The sequence below is a fragment of the Gorilla gorilla genome, chromosome 10 (genome assembly GCF_029281585.2).
Source record: "Gorilla gorilla gorilla isolate KB3781 chromosome 10, NHGRI_mGorGor1-v2.1_pri, whole genome shotgun sequence".
NCBI classification, from domain to species: domain Eukaryota; kingdom Metazoa; phylum Chordata; class Mammalia; order Primates; family Hominidae; genus Gorilla; species Gorilla gorilla.
Window position 1 is genome coordinate 117,149,747 of NC_073234.2, and position 14,695 is coordinate 117,164,441.

Genomic DNA, 14,695 nt, shown 5'->3' on the forward strand with positions numbered 1-14,695 from the left:
TGAAAACAGTAGCTAAAAGTCAGTTGACATGTAAGAAAATTAGTAACTTAGAAAAACCTGGTAAAAAAAATCTTCCTTTTAGAATATAAAAGTTACTTTAAGTACACACTGACTCATTTGAGGTGATAAGGGATAAAATAAGTAAAAGTTATTCAACCACTAAGTACATTAGGTACTGATACTTATCTTTCCACTCTAATTTAAATGTATTTAGATTACTCATTATGAATACTACTAGAACTATCACAAAGATCTCTGGGGATCCAAATCTTCAGATTCCCATCTGACCCTATTTATTTTTAATTTTATATAATAGTTCAACAGACCATCTGTCATATGATGAAGTAATCAAAAAAAAAAAGGAGTAATTTGTGTACTACATCTGTTTTAGGCAAGAAAAAGGTATATTGAAGAAAACAGTGAAAGATGATATTCCTTAAAAGCAAAAAAACATACTTACGGGAATTAAGTACACAGAAAACACTGGAGTACTTATTTTGCCTCTAACTAACTATTGGTAAAACTTCCCAAATAAGGACTTTCTTACAAGGATGAATAGTACTTATGATTTATATTCTAATATATACTTTGGCTTAAAAGGAAAATCCTTTACAAAGTTCAAAAATTAAGGAAATAATGTCAAATATTCGTTAATGATGGAAGACTAATTTCTTCCTGTACAAGTAGGTTGTCACAATTAGAAAAAGTTTATCTGTAGGCACCTGTTTTTTTAAAACTTGGAAAACCTTATTATAACTAAGATAAGGCTGAGTTATAGAGGCAAAAATTATTAGAATTTAACACATAGAAAAGCAGGAGGCCAGGCGTGGTGGCTCACACCTGTAATCCCAGCACTTTGGGAGGCCGAGGCGGGCAGATCATTTGAAGTCAGGAGTTTGAGACCAGCCTGGCCAACATGGTGAAACCCCGTCTCTACTAAAAATACAAAAATAAGCTGGGCGTGGTGGCAAGTGCCTGTAGTCCCAGCTACTTGGGAAGCTGAGGCAGGAGAATCGCTTGAACCTGGGAGGCGGAGGGTGCAGTGAGCTGAGATTACTCCACTGCACTCCAGCCGGGGTGACAGAGTGAGACTCCATCTCAAAAAATAAACAAACACAGGTGTGATATATATAAACCATAAGAAATTAGGTATGTTAATGATGTGCTCTTAATTGCAGACCAAGCCCAATGAAGTGACATTTTAATGTCTTTGTGGCAATGACATATTCACAAATCCGTGTCTTAAAACTGTTATTTATATATTGTTCTATTGCTAGTGATTTAATGTTCAGAGGTTAATGATTTTAGCAATTTATTCCAGAACACAAATTTAAATGCATCTTATTGTCATTAGAATTGGTTGTACAACTTAAGGATATAGAAAAGGATGTACATGTAAAATAGATTTTGTATTCCGTTTTTTCCTTAAAGAACATAACATAACCTTCTATACTTGGTTTTCTACCTTTTGGGATTGATAGAGATACAATGAAGCCAAACCTCAAATTAAATCGTCTTTATTTAATTGACAGTGTTAGAGAGAAAAATTCACTATCATTACTAAAGAGCTGAAAGCTTAATACATATTCTTTAGGAATAGTTGCTAACTCATAACTATTTAGATTTGACTTAACAGAAAGGGAGGTCTTACAATGAAACAGGTTTATGATTAAAGATGTTACAATTAAACTATTCTAAAGACTTACAGTATGCTTCTTAGCTAACGTTATAATTGTATCGTATTACTTAGGTTCAAGTTCTTTCTTCAAAGAGTCATCAGAATAACATGGATTGAAGAGACTTCCGAACACTTGCTATCTCTTGCTGCTGCTGTTTCATGGAAGGAGATATTAAACATTTGTTTAATTTTTATTTAAGTGTTATACCTATTTCAGCAAATAAAATATTTCATTGCTTATATTAATCCTTATTTTTTCAATTTCAATATGATCACTTACAGTTTCCATCATAATTTTTTTTTGCAACATAGCCATTTCTTTTTTAAATTCATTTTGTGCACCAGTAAGTAGATTATCATGATTCTTCTCCAACTCTTCCATACTCTAAAAACACAAAAGACTAGTTAAGTTACAAAGGACCACTTTTCATCTCAGGTTCTAAACTTGTACAATTAATTTTCAAAAGTAGTAATTTTTGAATATTCAAATGCTCATCTATTTGAAATAAAAATATTCTAAGTAATACATGAATACCAAAATACCTACTAAAAAAGAAAAAATATAAGACATGAATAAAATGTTATAGGAAGTACAATGTAGTATACTTTGCCCAAAATGGGTTTCCTGAACTGTTAAGGTCAAAATAAAAAAGACTGGAAGTCCCACATCAGTAAAAACCATTTCTATTAAGCTTTCCAAATATCAAGCAATAATCTACTTATGACTAATAGTGTGCCATGAATTCACTAGAGGGAATAAAACAATCTATAGTACAACCTCTTTCACATTATGAAAAATAAAAATTATGTCTTACATCTTTATTATTCATTCAACAAATAGTTAATCTGGTGCCTACTATGTAAAAGGTGCGTATTAAGTGCTGTGGAGAAATTAAAAAACAATAATACATGATTGCTTCCTGATGGCAATGAGAAAAAAACATAGAAACAAAACAAAAATTTTATAATAGGAATGGAAGCACAACTTGCTGTGGTGATATAGTGGAAAATGGGGATTAATTCCAATTTAGTGGGCAAAATACTAAGATTTCAATAGATAAAGAAAAAGGAGTTAAATATATTCTAGGGGAAGGGCAAAAGCAGAAGCATGGAAGTACATAGTGAGCTGAGAGAAAGCAGTTATGTGGAGGGGTGGGGTAATGAACAAATGTAGTAAATGAAGCTTAAAAAGAGGGTCATGTCATAGGGGGATCTTCAATACCTAAGAATTTAGAACGGGAGGCTACTGACAGTTTTTCAAGAGGGAAGAGATATATTTTTAAAAGATATAATATGGCAGATCTAGGAGGGATAGATTGGAGAACAGAGACATCAGTTAAGAATTTTAATGGTACAAGCAAATAATAATGAGGTCCTAAACTAGGGTAGTAGCAGTGGGCATTAAAAGAACCACTGCAGAAGTAAAAATTACAGGGCCTAGTAATAACTGGATGTGACAGAGAAAGGAGATGGAAGAGTCAAAGGTTATATTATAGTTCCTATTCTAAATAGTAACATTTAGTGATAACATTTAGAAGAAATCTTTATCTAGTACTTTATCAAACCTTCACACCAATTACCAAATGGTTCTCGGAGCATTAGAACAAGACAACAAGTTTTCCACTTGGAAATACTTTTTAAAATAACGTGTGTGTGTATAATTTTTTTTTTTTTTTTTTTTTTGAGGCAGGGTCTCGCTGTCACCCAGGCTGGAGTACGGTAGTACGATTTCAGCTCACTGCAACCTTTGCCTCCAGGGCTCAAGTGATCCTCTCACCTCAGCCTTCCCAGTAGCTGGGACTACAGGTGAGTGCCACCATGCCCAGCTATTTTTGTTTGTTTGTTTGTTCTTAATAGAGATGGGGTTTTGTCATGTTGCTCAGGCTGGTCTTGAAACCCTGGGCTCGAGTGATCTCGCCTTGGCATCCCAAAGTGTGAGCCACTGTGCTCGGCCATATATATTAAAGTTATTCTGAAATATTTATTTTAAAACAATTTTGCTAGTTTACTTAGAGCATCCCAATTCCTTTAATGTTATTTTAACATGTATTTGCACAAGACTATCTAAAGGAACCACCACTGAAAAAAAGTATATGCAAGATTCCATTGAGCTTCTATGAATAGTTACTAAAAAGTATATTTCTGCCTGAACAAGAGGGGTACAGACTACAATTTGCTAATATGTATGTGTCAGTAGATAATTATCAATCCACAGACTTTTAATCCTCAGATGTCTATTATATCTGTTATTTTATGTTGGATATAAATTCATTTTTGGTCACTGTAATAATTCTAAAAGCAAATGTGCCATAAAATACTTCTATAATACATTTGAAAACAAGAGAATTCAATAATTTGGGTACTTTCTATTTAACAAACACTGGGGATAAAAAAACAAGTAAAATACAACCTAAAAATGATTATTATAGAGTCTATTTTCAGTTAAACAGAGAACTATGACTAAAGTGTTATTAAAGTATGGATTTTATGCATGATAAGTATATTTCTAAGTAAAATTCCCAATTTACCATTTCCTGTCTTGAATAATCCCAACAAAACCATTTGAATCCTCAAGTAAAAATATATTTATCACTTAAATCAGAAACAATGAATTCAAAATGGAAAAGTAGTTAAAGTCTAAAATGTTTTTTCCCATAAACTTAGAAAGAATTATCTTCTACTTCCATAAATATATTATGTTTTATAACGATGTATTGTGTTACCACAAACAACAAACCTTTATGAACTGCTCATATAACTGTTTAATTGTTTTCAATCTCTGGCTCTGAACAATTCTAGATTGTTGAAGAATCTTTTGTTGCTGCCGAAACATATTCTACAAATATAAAAGAAAAAAAACTGTGTAATAACAATTTGGGTAAAATTTTAAATTGAGAAAAAATAATTCCACATTAAACTTAAAAGAAAGTGTTAAAAATCAATGCTTTTAAAATTTTAACAACTATTATGACCACATTTAGATAATTTATGTTCACCACTAATATGTAACAATATATTAATTCTACCAGTTGCTGAATGGGAAATTTTAACAATAATCAAGTCATGTCTTAATTCTTGGTGATTTCAATGTCCACACAGATGATCCTTCCAATAATAATGGTTTTCTGTTCCGTGACCTGTTTCTCAATGATTTTGGCCTCTACCCTACTTTAGCCATTGACTTACATACTCCCACCCTAGATTTTGTCATTACTAATAATTCTAACCACTACACAGTATTAATAATGGTAAACTTTCTAAGAGATAGATACTCAGCATTCCCCTTTCATAGATGAGTAAACTGAGGCATAATCTGTCCATGGTTTCACAGCCACAATTGCTCAAACAAGAATTTGATCCAAAACAGTATTGTTGCTGGCATCCAGGCTCTAACCATTATACATACTGTTTCTCTATCTATCCTAGTATTTAACCACTACTTCTTTACCATTCTAACTTACTCTTTTTAGTACTACAGCTCAATAATCTATCAGCGCCACATATCCATCCTATCTATTTTACACTGTCATCCCTACCCCCAATATCCTCACTTGCAGGTAACACAAGTCTGGCCATTAAAAGTCAACAATATTCTGACTACAGACATCCCTAGGTATCCTGGGGGGACCAGTTCCAGGACACCCAACCCCTCAGGAGACCAAAATGTGCAGATGCTCGAGTTCCTGTTACAAAATGGCATCATATTTGCATATAACCAATGCACATCCTTCCACATACTTTAAATCATTTCTAGATCTCTTATAATACCTAACACAATGTAAATGCTGTATAGTTGTAACACTGGATTATTTTTCCAATTTTGCATTTTTTCTTTTTTCTTTTTTCAAGAAAGGGTCTCCCTCTGTCACCCAGGCTGGAGTGCAGTGGCACAATCTCAGCTCACTGCAGCCTCCGCCTCCCAGGTTCAAGTGATTCTCCCGCCTCAGCCTCCTGAGTAACTTGGATTATAGGCACACGCCATCACAGCCCGGCTAATTTTTGTATTTCTAGTAGAGATGGATTTTCACCATATTGGTCAGACTGGTCTCAAACTCCCAACCTCAGGTGATCCACCCGCCTCGGCCTCCCAAAGTGCTGGGATTACAGGCATGAACCACCATGCCCAGCCTTTTCCAAATATTTTTCATACACGATTGGTTGAATACACAGAAGAGGAACCCTTACATACAGAGGGCTAACTATACAATGATTGGTTCAAGAATGGGCAAATGATCCAAACTCCATCAGTCATATTTTCCCAGAGGAATTTTTTGCCAGAGCTATTGAGAAAGATTTTCTCAGTCCACTGGGGTTACTAAACTTGTAATAAGCCTAGGACTGTAAAAACTATCTTGCTTACTACATCAAGACACCTTACTAAGAACTGATGACAGAACCCAGATGACACTACATGAGCAACCCCTTCCCTGTTCCCATCTGGCTATGCCTGAAGCTAAACTGCCCCGACTTCTTTTATATAAACCAATGATCCTTCTTTTGTACTTTGACAAATTTCTGTCACTTGGAAATGCAGGAATCCCAAACAATATAAATGCCTTTTATGAGTATGGTATGTGCCTATATGTCTGTGGTTTACAGTTCAGTAGGTTTAAAACACATGGCCAGCAATGGTTAATGAAACCTGGCTCAGTTCCACTGGTCACAATAAAAGGCTAGGTTGTCCATTCCTACTTGAGACTTGGTTAATTATAAACCTAATCATGATACCAACAAGTATTTTTTCTTCTTGTTCCTCAGCTTTCTGCATATCTAAATCCCACTGCTGAAACAAAGTCAGAAACTGCTGAGAATATTCTTGGTTAAGCTTCTGCCTGTAAAACATAATGATGAATTATTGTCATATTTCATACCAATATAAAAAGAATTTAAAACAAAACTGAGTTGACACATTTATACTATATAAGAAAAGGAAATACCTGTAGCTTAAGTCTTCTGATGGGAGACCAAAAAGTAAAATTATGATTTACACTGATTCCAGAAGTATTTTTTTTCTAACAAACTAATAGAAGAAAAGCCCTGTCACAAGCTTTAGCTCTTGAAAACTAAGGAAGTTTTATTGTATATATAAATTTTCAAAAAGAAATTCATCTGATCTCTAAGCAGTTTATTTTTCATTTTTTTCCTATTGAATATAGATTCTGATATAACAAATACATTAAATAAGGTGATTGTATTTATCCTATAAGATTTCTAAATAGAAATAGTTCGCTTAATTTTTTTCCCTATTTTGGCTTAACAAAAGATTTTATACAAAAGAAGAGTTAAGTCAGCTAAAACGTACAAATTATATACAAGATTGGTGTTCTTCTACATTGCTGAACATAATTCACCATCATAAGACTAACGGTTTTTATGACATTTACCTTTTATTCAACTAGTGTATTTCTAGAATGAACATAAATTACTTTTAGGCTGGGCACGGTGGTTCATGCCCATAATCCCAGCACTTGGGAGGCTGAGGTGAGAGGATCGCTTGAGCCTAGGAGTTCAAGACCAGCCTGGGCAACATAATGAGACCCCCATCTCATAAAACAACAACAAAAAACGAAATTACTTTTATAACCTCACTTGTTACCTAAAAAGAAAAAAGTGATCTTTATTGATTTTTTAGGAAATAATGTCAATTCTATGAAGGAGTGAGGTTATAGGGCTACAGGACTATCATACTTAGAGAAAAATCAAGCCAAATACATTTTCACTAGAAACCCCAGTAACTAGAATAGTATTTTTCTTTTCTTGTTTTTTTTGACAGAGTCTCACTCTGTTGCCCAGGCTAGAGTGCAGTGTCACGACCTTGGCTCACTGTAACCTCTGCCTCCTAGGTTCAAGTGAGCACGCCTGGTTAATTTTTGTATTTTTAGTAGAGATGGAGTTTCACCATGTTGGCCAGGCTGGTCTCTAACTCCTCAAGTGATCTGCCTGCCTTGGCCTCCCAAAGTGCTGGGATTACCGGCATGAGCCACCGTGCCGATCCTAGAATAGTATTTTTCATAAGTAATTTATACCAGTAAATACTAAGAAATGTGGCTCTAAAAAAAAAGCAACCACCTTACCTTTGATCTTGTTGTGTTTTCCAAACATGTTCAATTTTCTGGTTACTAGTTTTGAGAGAAGCCTTGGTATACATTTCTAGTCTCTTTCTCTTGGCAAGAAGAGCCTTGTTAATGTCAACTAGATTGAAAATAAAAATTCATTAAAATTTAATGTTGAAAAAAGTATTTTGTTCCCACATATTCAAGTAAATATGGGTAAGGTTGGTTCACCAATATTGGAAAGACATTTAAACTTAAATTTAGAAATAGGCATAATTTCAAAATGCAGAATTATTTGCTTACTTTTTTTTTCTGAGAAAACTCTCAGCTACTAGCACCCAAATTCTGATTTTCCTAACTGGAGATAATTTTTTAACTTAGGAACAATAAAAAAGAGCTAATAAACAAAACAATGTGTCAAGGACAGACTTTAAATTTCCCCATGAGAAAACACTGTTAATAAAGGCTAAATGTAGGCCAGACGCGGTGGCTCACACCTGTAATCCCAGCACTTTGGGAGTCTGAGGCAGGCAGATCACAAGGTCAAAAGATTGAGACCATCCTGACCAACGTGGTGAAAGCCTGTCTCTACTAAAAATACAAAAATTAGCTGGGCGTGGTGGCGCACACCTGTAGTCACAACTACTTGGCAGACTGAGGCAGGAGAATTGCTTGAACCCGGGAGGCAGAGGTTGCAGTGAGCTGAGATTGCACCACTGCACTCCAGCCTGGGGACAGAGTGAGACTCTGTCTCAAAAATAAAAAAAAATTTTTAAAAAGGCTAAATTTATCTAAATTTATAAAATACACCCCAATTAAAAGGACACATTTCAATGAATTATTGTTAGAACTCATTATAGAAAATATGTAAAAGTACTCTATTAAAAAGAATCCAAAAAGGATAAAAATAGTTAAAGAAGAAAACTATTTTTAATATAATCAATTTTATATACATACATATATATATATATATATATATATATTTTTTTTTTTTTTTAAAGACACAGGGGTCTCACTATGTTGACCAAGCTGGTCTTGAACTCCTGGCCTCAAGCAATCCTCCTGCCTTGGCCTTCCAAAGTGCTGGAATTACAGGTGTGAGCCCCTGTGCCTGGCCATCAATGATACTTTTAAATACATTTTTTACTAAAAGAGACAAAGACCAAGGACAGAAAAAAATCTTAGTTTAAGTAAATTTCTAGATAAATTAATTTAAGATCACTTTATTTTTCAATGAGAAATAGGTGAATAAGATCAGTTTTAAATGCTTTTGTGGAGCTCTTTATTGGGCGTTTTTACCCATAAGAACTGCATTTCATAAAATGTTTACTACTTCAAATAATGCTTTGCTAAACATAAGCCTTTATCTTATGGATCTACCATAAATAGGTATCTTTCAGTAATCACGCTGGAGCTGCACTATTACATAAATATTTTATACTTTCAGTATTATCTATAATAAATTTATAAAACAAGCACTTTTTCACCACCGGACAGAGCAAAGGTTTCAAAAAAGATTTGACTGTATGAACAATCCATTTAGAGGAGCTAAATATTAACTCTTTTTTAAGATAACTAATCTCTAACAAAGCTCATATTATTGATACTTAATATATTATTTAAAACTTGAGAATTTTTGAACCTAATTATAAAACTCTCACTATCTAGCAAAATTGTCTTTAGTATCAACTACATAGTTTATTAATGTAAAAAGAGTTATTTTAGAGGCTTTACACTGCCCTCCCTAAAGAAAACAGCATAGGAAGTCAGAAAATAACTAAACTGAAAAAATGAAAAACTTACATACAAATATATGTATGTATGTATGTATGTGTGTGTGTGTGTATCACTTAGTCTGTGAATACAAAGAAGGGTTAAAGACTTTTCCTGTGCATTTTTCTTCTAAAATTCCATAGTCCATTAAATTCACATATGTATAAAATAAAAGCACCATTCACTCTTAACATCATGGAAAAGATTAACTATGAAAATCTATGATGCTAAATCACAAATACTTATGCAGAATCTTCTATGTGAGAACAAGGCATTAAATAACAGTCTTATAGTCCATTATTAACATTTATTATACAAATTATATGGCTTAAAACAATTTTCTTTAAATACAAGTATCTCCTAAAACATACCTCCAACTCCTTCCAGCATATTCTGCACTTCACCCCTGGAAAGAAATTACATTTTAAACACTTTAGAAGATCCACAAAATACCATGCTTGTTTTGGAAGAAATACCAGATGCCAAGTATTTTACATATATTATTTGTTAGCAACTTTTCTTGAAGTGCTTTATCTAAGAAACAAAAATTATTTTGAACACGTTACCCCATATCTTCAACTACTCCTGCAGAAGACCTTTTCTTCCTACGTTTCTCAATGACTGCAGTCTTCCCTGTATTGACAATTTAAAAAAAAAAAAAAAAGCTTTTGAAACTGAATAGGTTATTTTGGTAAATTTTAATGAAACATCTTCATTTGGGGATTTTTAGGCTTTTTGCCAACATACAGTTTCAAAGCAGACATAAAAATGCAATATTCTCTGCAGGTTAGGTGAAATTAAATCAGGATTCAGGACCATTTTATAGGAATAATTTTTCAAGTCTCCCTGGGTTAATGTCACAGTAAGCCACATACTATATATCAGATATTTTGGAAATAACTGCAAAAGCAAGAGTTGCCGAATAAGCTTCTGTAACTCCGATACTGCAATATAAGGATCAAATGAGAAACACAAGTACAGCTGGCCATCATGTCAGCAGGTTCTGTAACCACAAATACCGGGGGAGGGAAGACCATACCTGAAAATGCTTTACAAACTAAGTTGTACGATAGTCTCAATGAGTTCAAAACAAATGAACTGAAGGACATCACTGCCCAACATGAGATATACTGCACCTTCAATAACATCTTCCTCTGATCCACTCAGATCTTTCTTATCTTCAGTCTCAAAGTCATAGGCTCTCGTAAACTGATCTTCCACAGATGGCTTCCCAGATTTCCTGGAATACTTTTTTCCGGAGGACACCATATTTAGATGCTTCCTGACTTTAAAAAACAAATTTCTTTAACCTTCTGAATGCAAAGACATCATTTTAATACACTGGTAAAAGTTTAAATATCAAAGGAGATATCGAACAAGGATTGTTGAATACAATTTTAACAGTTTCCTCATTTATTTGGGGGGCCAAAAGTTAAGAAGATAATGACATTTGTTAAAAAAATAAAAAGTAAATAGGCCAAGCAAGGTAGCTCACGCCTGAAATCCCAGCACTTTGGAAGGTTGAGGCAGGCAGATCACCTGAGGTCAGGAGTTCAAGACCAGCCTGGCCAACATGATGAAACCCCGTCTCTACTGAAAAAAAAAAAAAAATACAAAATTAACCGGGCGTGGTGGCATGTGCCTGTAGTCCCAGCTGCTCAGGAGGCTGAGGCAGGAGAATCGCTTGAAGACAGAGGTTACAGTGAGCCAATATCGCAGCCACTGCACTCCAGCCTGGGTGACGAGTGAAACTTCGTCTCAAAAAAAAAAAAAAAAAACAACAGAAATGGCCGGGCGCTGTGGCTCATGCCTGTAATCCCATCACTTTGGGAGGCCGAGGTGGGCGGATCACCTGAGGTCAGGAGTTTGAGACCAGCCTGGCCAACATGGTGAAACCCCGTCTCTACTAAAAATACAAAATTAGCCGGGCGCGGTGGCGGGTGCCTATGATCTCAGTTACTCAGGAGGCTGAGGCAGAAGAATCGCTTCAACCCGGGAGGCGGAGGTTGCAGTGAGCTGAGATGGCCCCACTGCACTCCAGCCTGGGCGACAGAGTGAGACTTCGTCTCAATCAATCAATCGATGAGAGAGAATGACAGTGTCCACCCCGACTCCAAGCGCGCAGTGCTGGAGAGGTGGCCCCTGAGGCCTGGGAGTTCCGAATTTTGGGGCCGCCTCTGCCAGATTCTGGCTAAATCTGGGCAACTCTAGCAGGGCGCTCAGTCACGCGGGGAAATTATAGTTGCTGGCGGGACACGTCATGAGGATGCCAGAAATAAGCTCATAATAAGACAAATAATAGAAACGTCCCGCAATTTAGGTCTCGGAAAATGAACATCGGCAGAAGATTTCGACAACAAATATATCGAGGAACCACGAAAGGCGCCCTCGGTGTGGAGCGGGCAGGAGGGAGACGCGCGGAGCGAGGTAGGGCCCTGCCCGGCCCCGCCGCGTCCCTCCTGTAAGTGGTCCCAGGGTGTAGCGATGGGGCCCAGCCCCAGCCCAGCCCGCCCGCTTTCCACTAGCCCCTCTCCTGCTCAAGGCCCTGTCCTCAGTGAGGTTTGCGGCCTCCGTTTTCTCGTCAGAGGTCCCAGGCGACGCCAGGAGGTAAGATTTACCTCACTGGTCAAGGGCAGCCTCTGGCCAGGACACCTGCGATAGACAGATGCCTCCCCTGCTCACACCTGAAACACACCGCAATGGCCGAGGACCAGTTACCGGTCGTCGACAGGCTTCCTCCACAACTCCTCCACAAGTGCGCGCCACCTGAGGTGGCCCCTTCTCCGCGACGCTTCTGAGGCAAGCTGGGATTCGCACAGGAGAAAAGCCAGTCCCGCCTCATCCGGACACGTCGCTGATTGGCTGGACGCAGAGCGCAAGCGTGAACTGGGTGGCGAGGCTCCGCCCCCATGGGGCGATTGCGCGCCCAAATAGCTGGCCCAGGGTACTTTGGCCGCCGGAGCGGGCTGCGAGTACACTTGAGGCCTGGTGCCTTCCAGTTTTTAAGTTTTAAATGTTTATAATCGAAAATTGCGGCTGGGCGCAGTGGCTCACACCTGTAATCCCAGCACTTTGGGAGGCCGAGGCAGACGGATCACTAGAGGTCAGGAGTTCCAGACCAGCCCGTCCAACATGGCGAAACCCGTCTCTACTAAAAATACAAAAATTAGCCGGACGTGGTGGCGGGCGCCTGTAATCCCAGCTACTTGGGAAGATGAGGCAGGAGAATCGCTTGAACCCAGGAGGCAGAGGTTGCAGTGAGCAAGACCATGCCATTGCACTCCAGCCTGAGCAACAGAGTGAGACTCCATGTCAAGAAAAAAAAAAAAGAAAATTGCGGAATAATATGTAAATTATGAAACATGATGAACATACCACCTAATTTATGAAGTAGGGCTTTACCAACATTCACTGAATCTCCTCGGGCAGGCCTTTCCATCCGATCCTCACCAGGACCCCACCCTTCCCCATTCAGGGATATAAGAAAATTATCCTAAATGTATGTAAATCATTCAACCTTCCTTATTTTCTAAGTTTTATTACCACATGAAAATGTGTCGTTAAACAACACGGCTTAGTTTCGTTCGCGTTTGGCATTACAAAAAATTGTCCCATAGTCTATGTAGTGTTCTGACAGTCCACTAGAATGGCAAAACTACAAAATATGACTACACGGAGTGATGATGAATCTATGCAACAAAGGGAACCCATTCAGTGGGTGCGAGTATAATTGTAAAACAATTATTTGGTGTAACTGGAAATCACCTATCAATTGCAAAACAATTTTTGAAGATACAATTTATGAAGGAAATGAAACTCACCTATAATCCCACTACCCAGAAATAATATACAGTTTAAAATTGGGGTATTATTTCCTTTCATCCTTTTTTCTGTGCTTATATGTATTTTCCCCCAAATAATTTTAAAATATATTTCAACCTTTGTACCTGCCTTAGTTTGCTCACAGCTCTGCAATCCTTTTTCTATTTGAAATCATACAGTTTACCTTTTTTTTTTTTTTTGAGACAGGGTTTTACTCTCTTGCCAAGGCTGAAGTGCAGTGGCATGGCATGATCACGGCTCACTGCAGCCTTGATTTCCTGGGCCCAAATGATCCCCCTGTCTCTGCCTCCTGCGTAGCTGGGACTCATGCACGTGCCACCATGCCTGGCTAATTAAGGAAAAAAAAAAAAAGAGTTTGCCGAGATGGGGTCTCACTATGTTGCCCAGGCTGTTCTCAAACTCCTAGGCTCAAATGATCCTCTCACCTCGGCCTGCCTTCCAAAGTGCTGGGATTACAGGCATGAGCCAACTTGCCTGGCCTATATTTTACTTCTTTAATATTTGGCAAAGGCTTCAGGATCTTATTGACGCCAATCACTTTTCAACTGCCTAGTTCAAGTAAGAGATTCAAAGGAACCCTCCTGTTTACTGTTTTGCTTTGAATCCTCTTCCTTATGATGCTCAGCATTCCACTGGCTCGTTTAAATACACCAGTGTATTGGGTAAGGAATGACGGATGACGACTCCCAGACTCGTTCCTGTAATTCCATTCACTACATCAAACCTGTTGATACAGGATACAGTGAACCTTGTAAATTTTTCATTACTGAAAGGATTCAGAAAAAGTTTGTAAAGCGTTAGTACAGTACCTGCCACATAATAAATGTGCCATAAATGGTGGCTTTTATGATTGACAATTGGTCCCAATTGGAATCCTGCTTTTCCTCTCTTGCCAGCCTCATTCTTGGCCTCATACTGCGTCAGCCACATTGCATTTTCCCAAATGTGCTGTGCACTCTTATGCCTCCATACCCTTATAGATGCTGTTCTTATTAAGTAGTTCCATTCACTACATCATCATATTCAGTTGTTTTTCCTACAGTGACCCTTACAGAAGAGCATCTGTCATTTTTCTTCTTTATTCGTAATAAAAATTTCCCAAGATTATCTCCAGCACCTTGGCATTTCACTGCTATAAAGAGCATGTCTGGAGATTTCACCATGTGCTTCAGCAGGTAATTTATAGATAATTTTTAACCGACACACCAACATTTCATGACCTGTCTCAGCATTCTTAGATGACCACATTGTTAATACTTCCCCATATAGATCATCACCCATTTATTCCAATTATCTGGATTCCTAAAACATTTTCCCATTTTCTTTAGTAACCAATGGTGTCGAATCT

General features: G+C 37.2%; 2 protein-coding genes across 3 annotated transcripts in view; one reads left to right on the top strand and one right to left on the bottom strand.

The window, feature by feature from the left end:
* Positions 1–1,924, top strand: part of CHPT1 (choline phosphotransferase 1) — a 31,062-nt gene extending 29,138 nt beyond the window's left edge. For both annotated transcript variants that reach the window (XM_031016625.3, XM_031016624.3), the window contains one exon: positions 1,751–1,924. In XM_031016625.3, coding sequence (XP_030872485.1) covers positions 1,751–1,795 — 45 coding nt within the window. In that variant the 3' untranslated portion in view covers positions 1,796–1,924. The remainder of the gene's footprint in view (positions 1–1,750) is intronic.
* Positions 1,502–12,322, bottom strand: SYCP3 (synaptonemal complex protein 3). Its single transcript, XM_063694256.1, has 9 exons — positions 12,187–12,322; positions 10,641–10,790; positions 10,071–10,137; positions 9,876–9,910; positions 7,753–7,870; positions 6,411–6,510; positions 4,416–4,514; positions 1,959–2,063; positions 1,502–1,830 (listed from the first exon to the last, which is right to left on the bottom strand). Exons 2-9 carry the CDS (start codon positions 10,771–10,773, stop codon positions 1,777–1,779), a joined length of 711 nt encoding a protein of 236 aa, XP_063550326.1. The 5' UTR covers positions 10,774–10,790; positions 12,187–12,322; the 3' UTR covers positions 1,502–1,776.
* Between the last annotated feature and the right edge of the window lie 2,373 nt (positions 12,323–14,695).

Coding starts and splice junctions, on each gene's coding strand:
- SYCP3 (XM_063694256.1), bottom strand. CDS start 10,773: ATGGTGTCCTCCGGAAAAAAGTATTCCAGGAAATCTGGGAAGCCATCT. Junction 9,911..10,070: donor GGAGTAGTTGAAGATATGGG/GTAACGTGTTCA, acceptor ATTTCTTTCCAG/GGGTGAAGTGCAGAATATGC. Junction 7,871..9,875: donor TATGCTGGAAGGAGTTGGAG/GTATGTTTTAGG, acceptor TTTTCAATCTAG/TTGACATTAACAAGGCTCTT.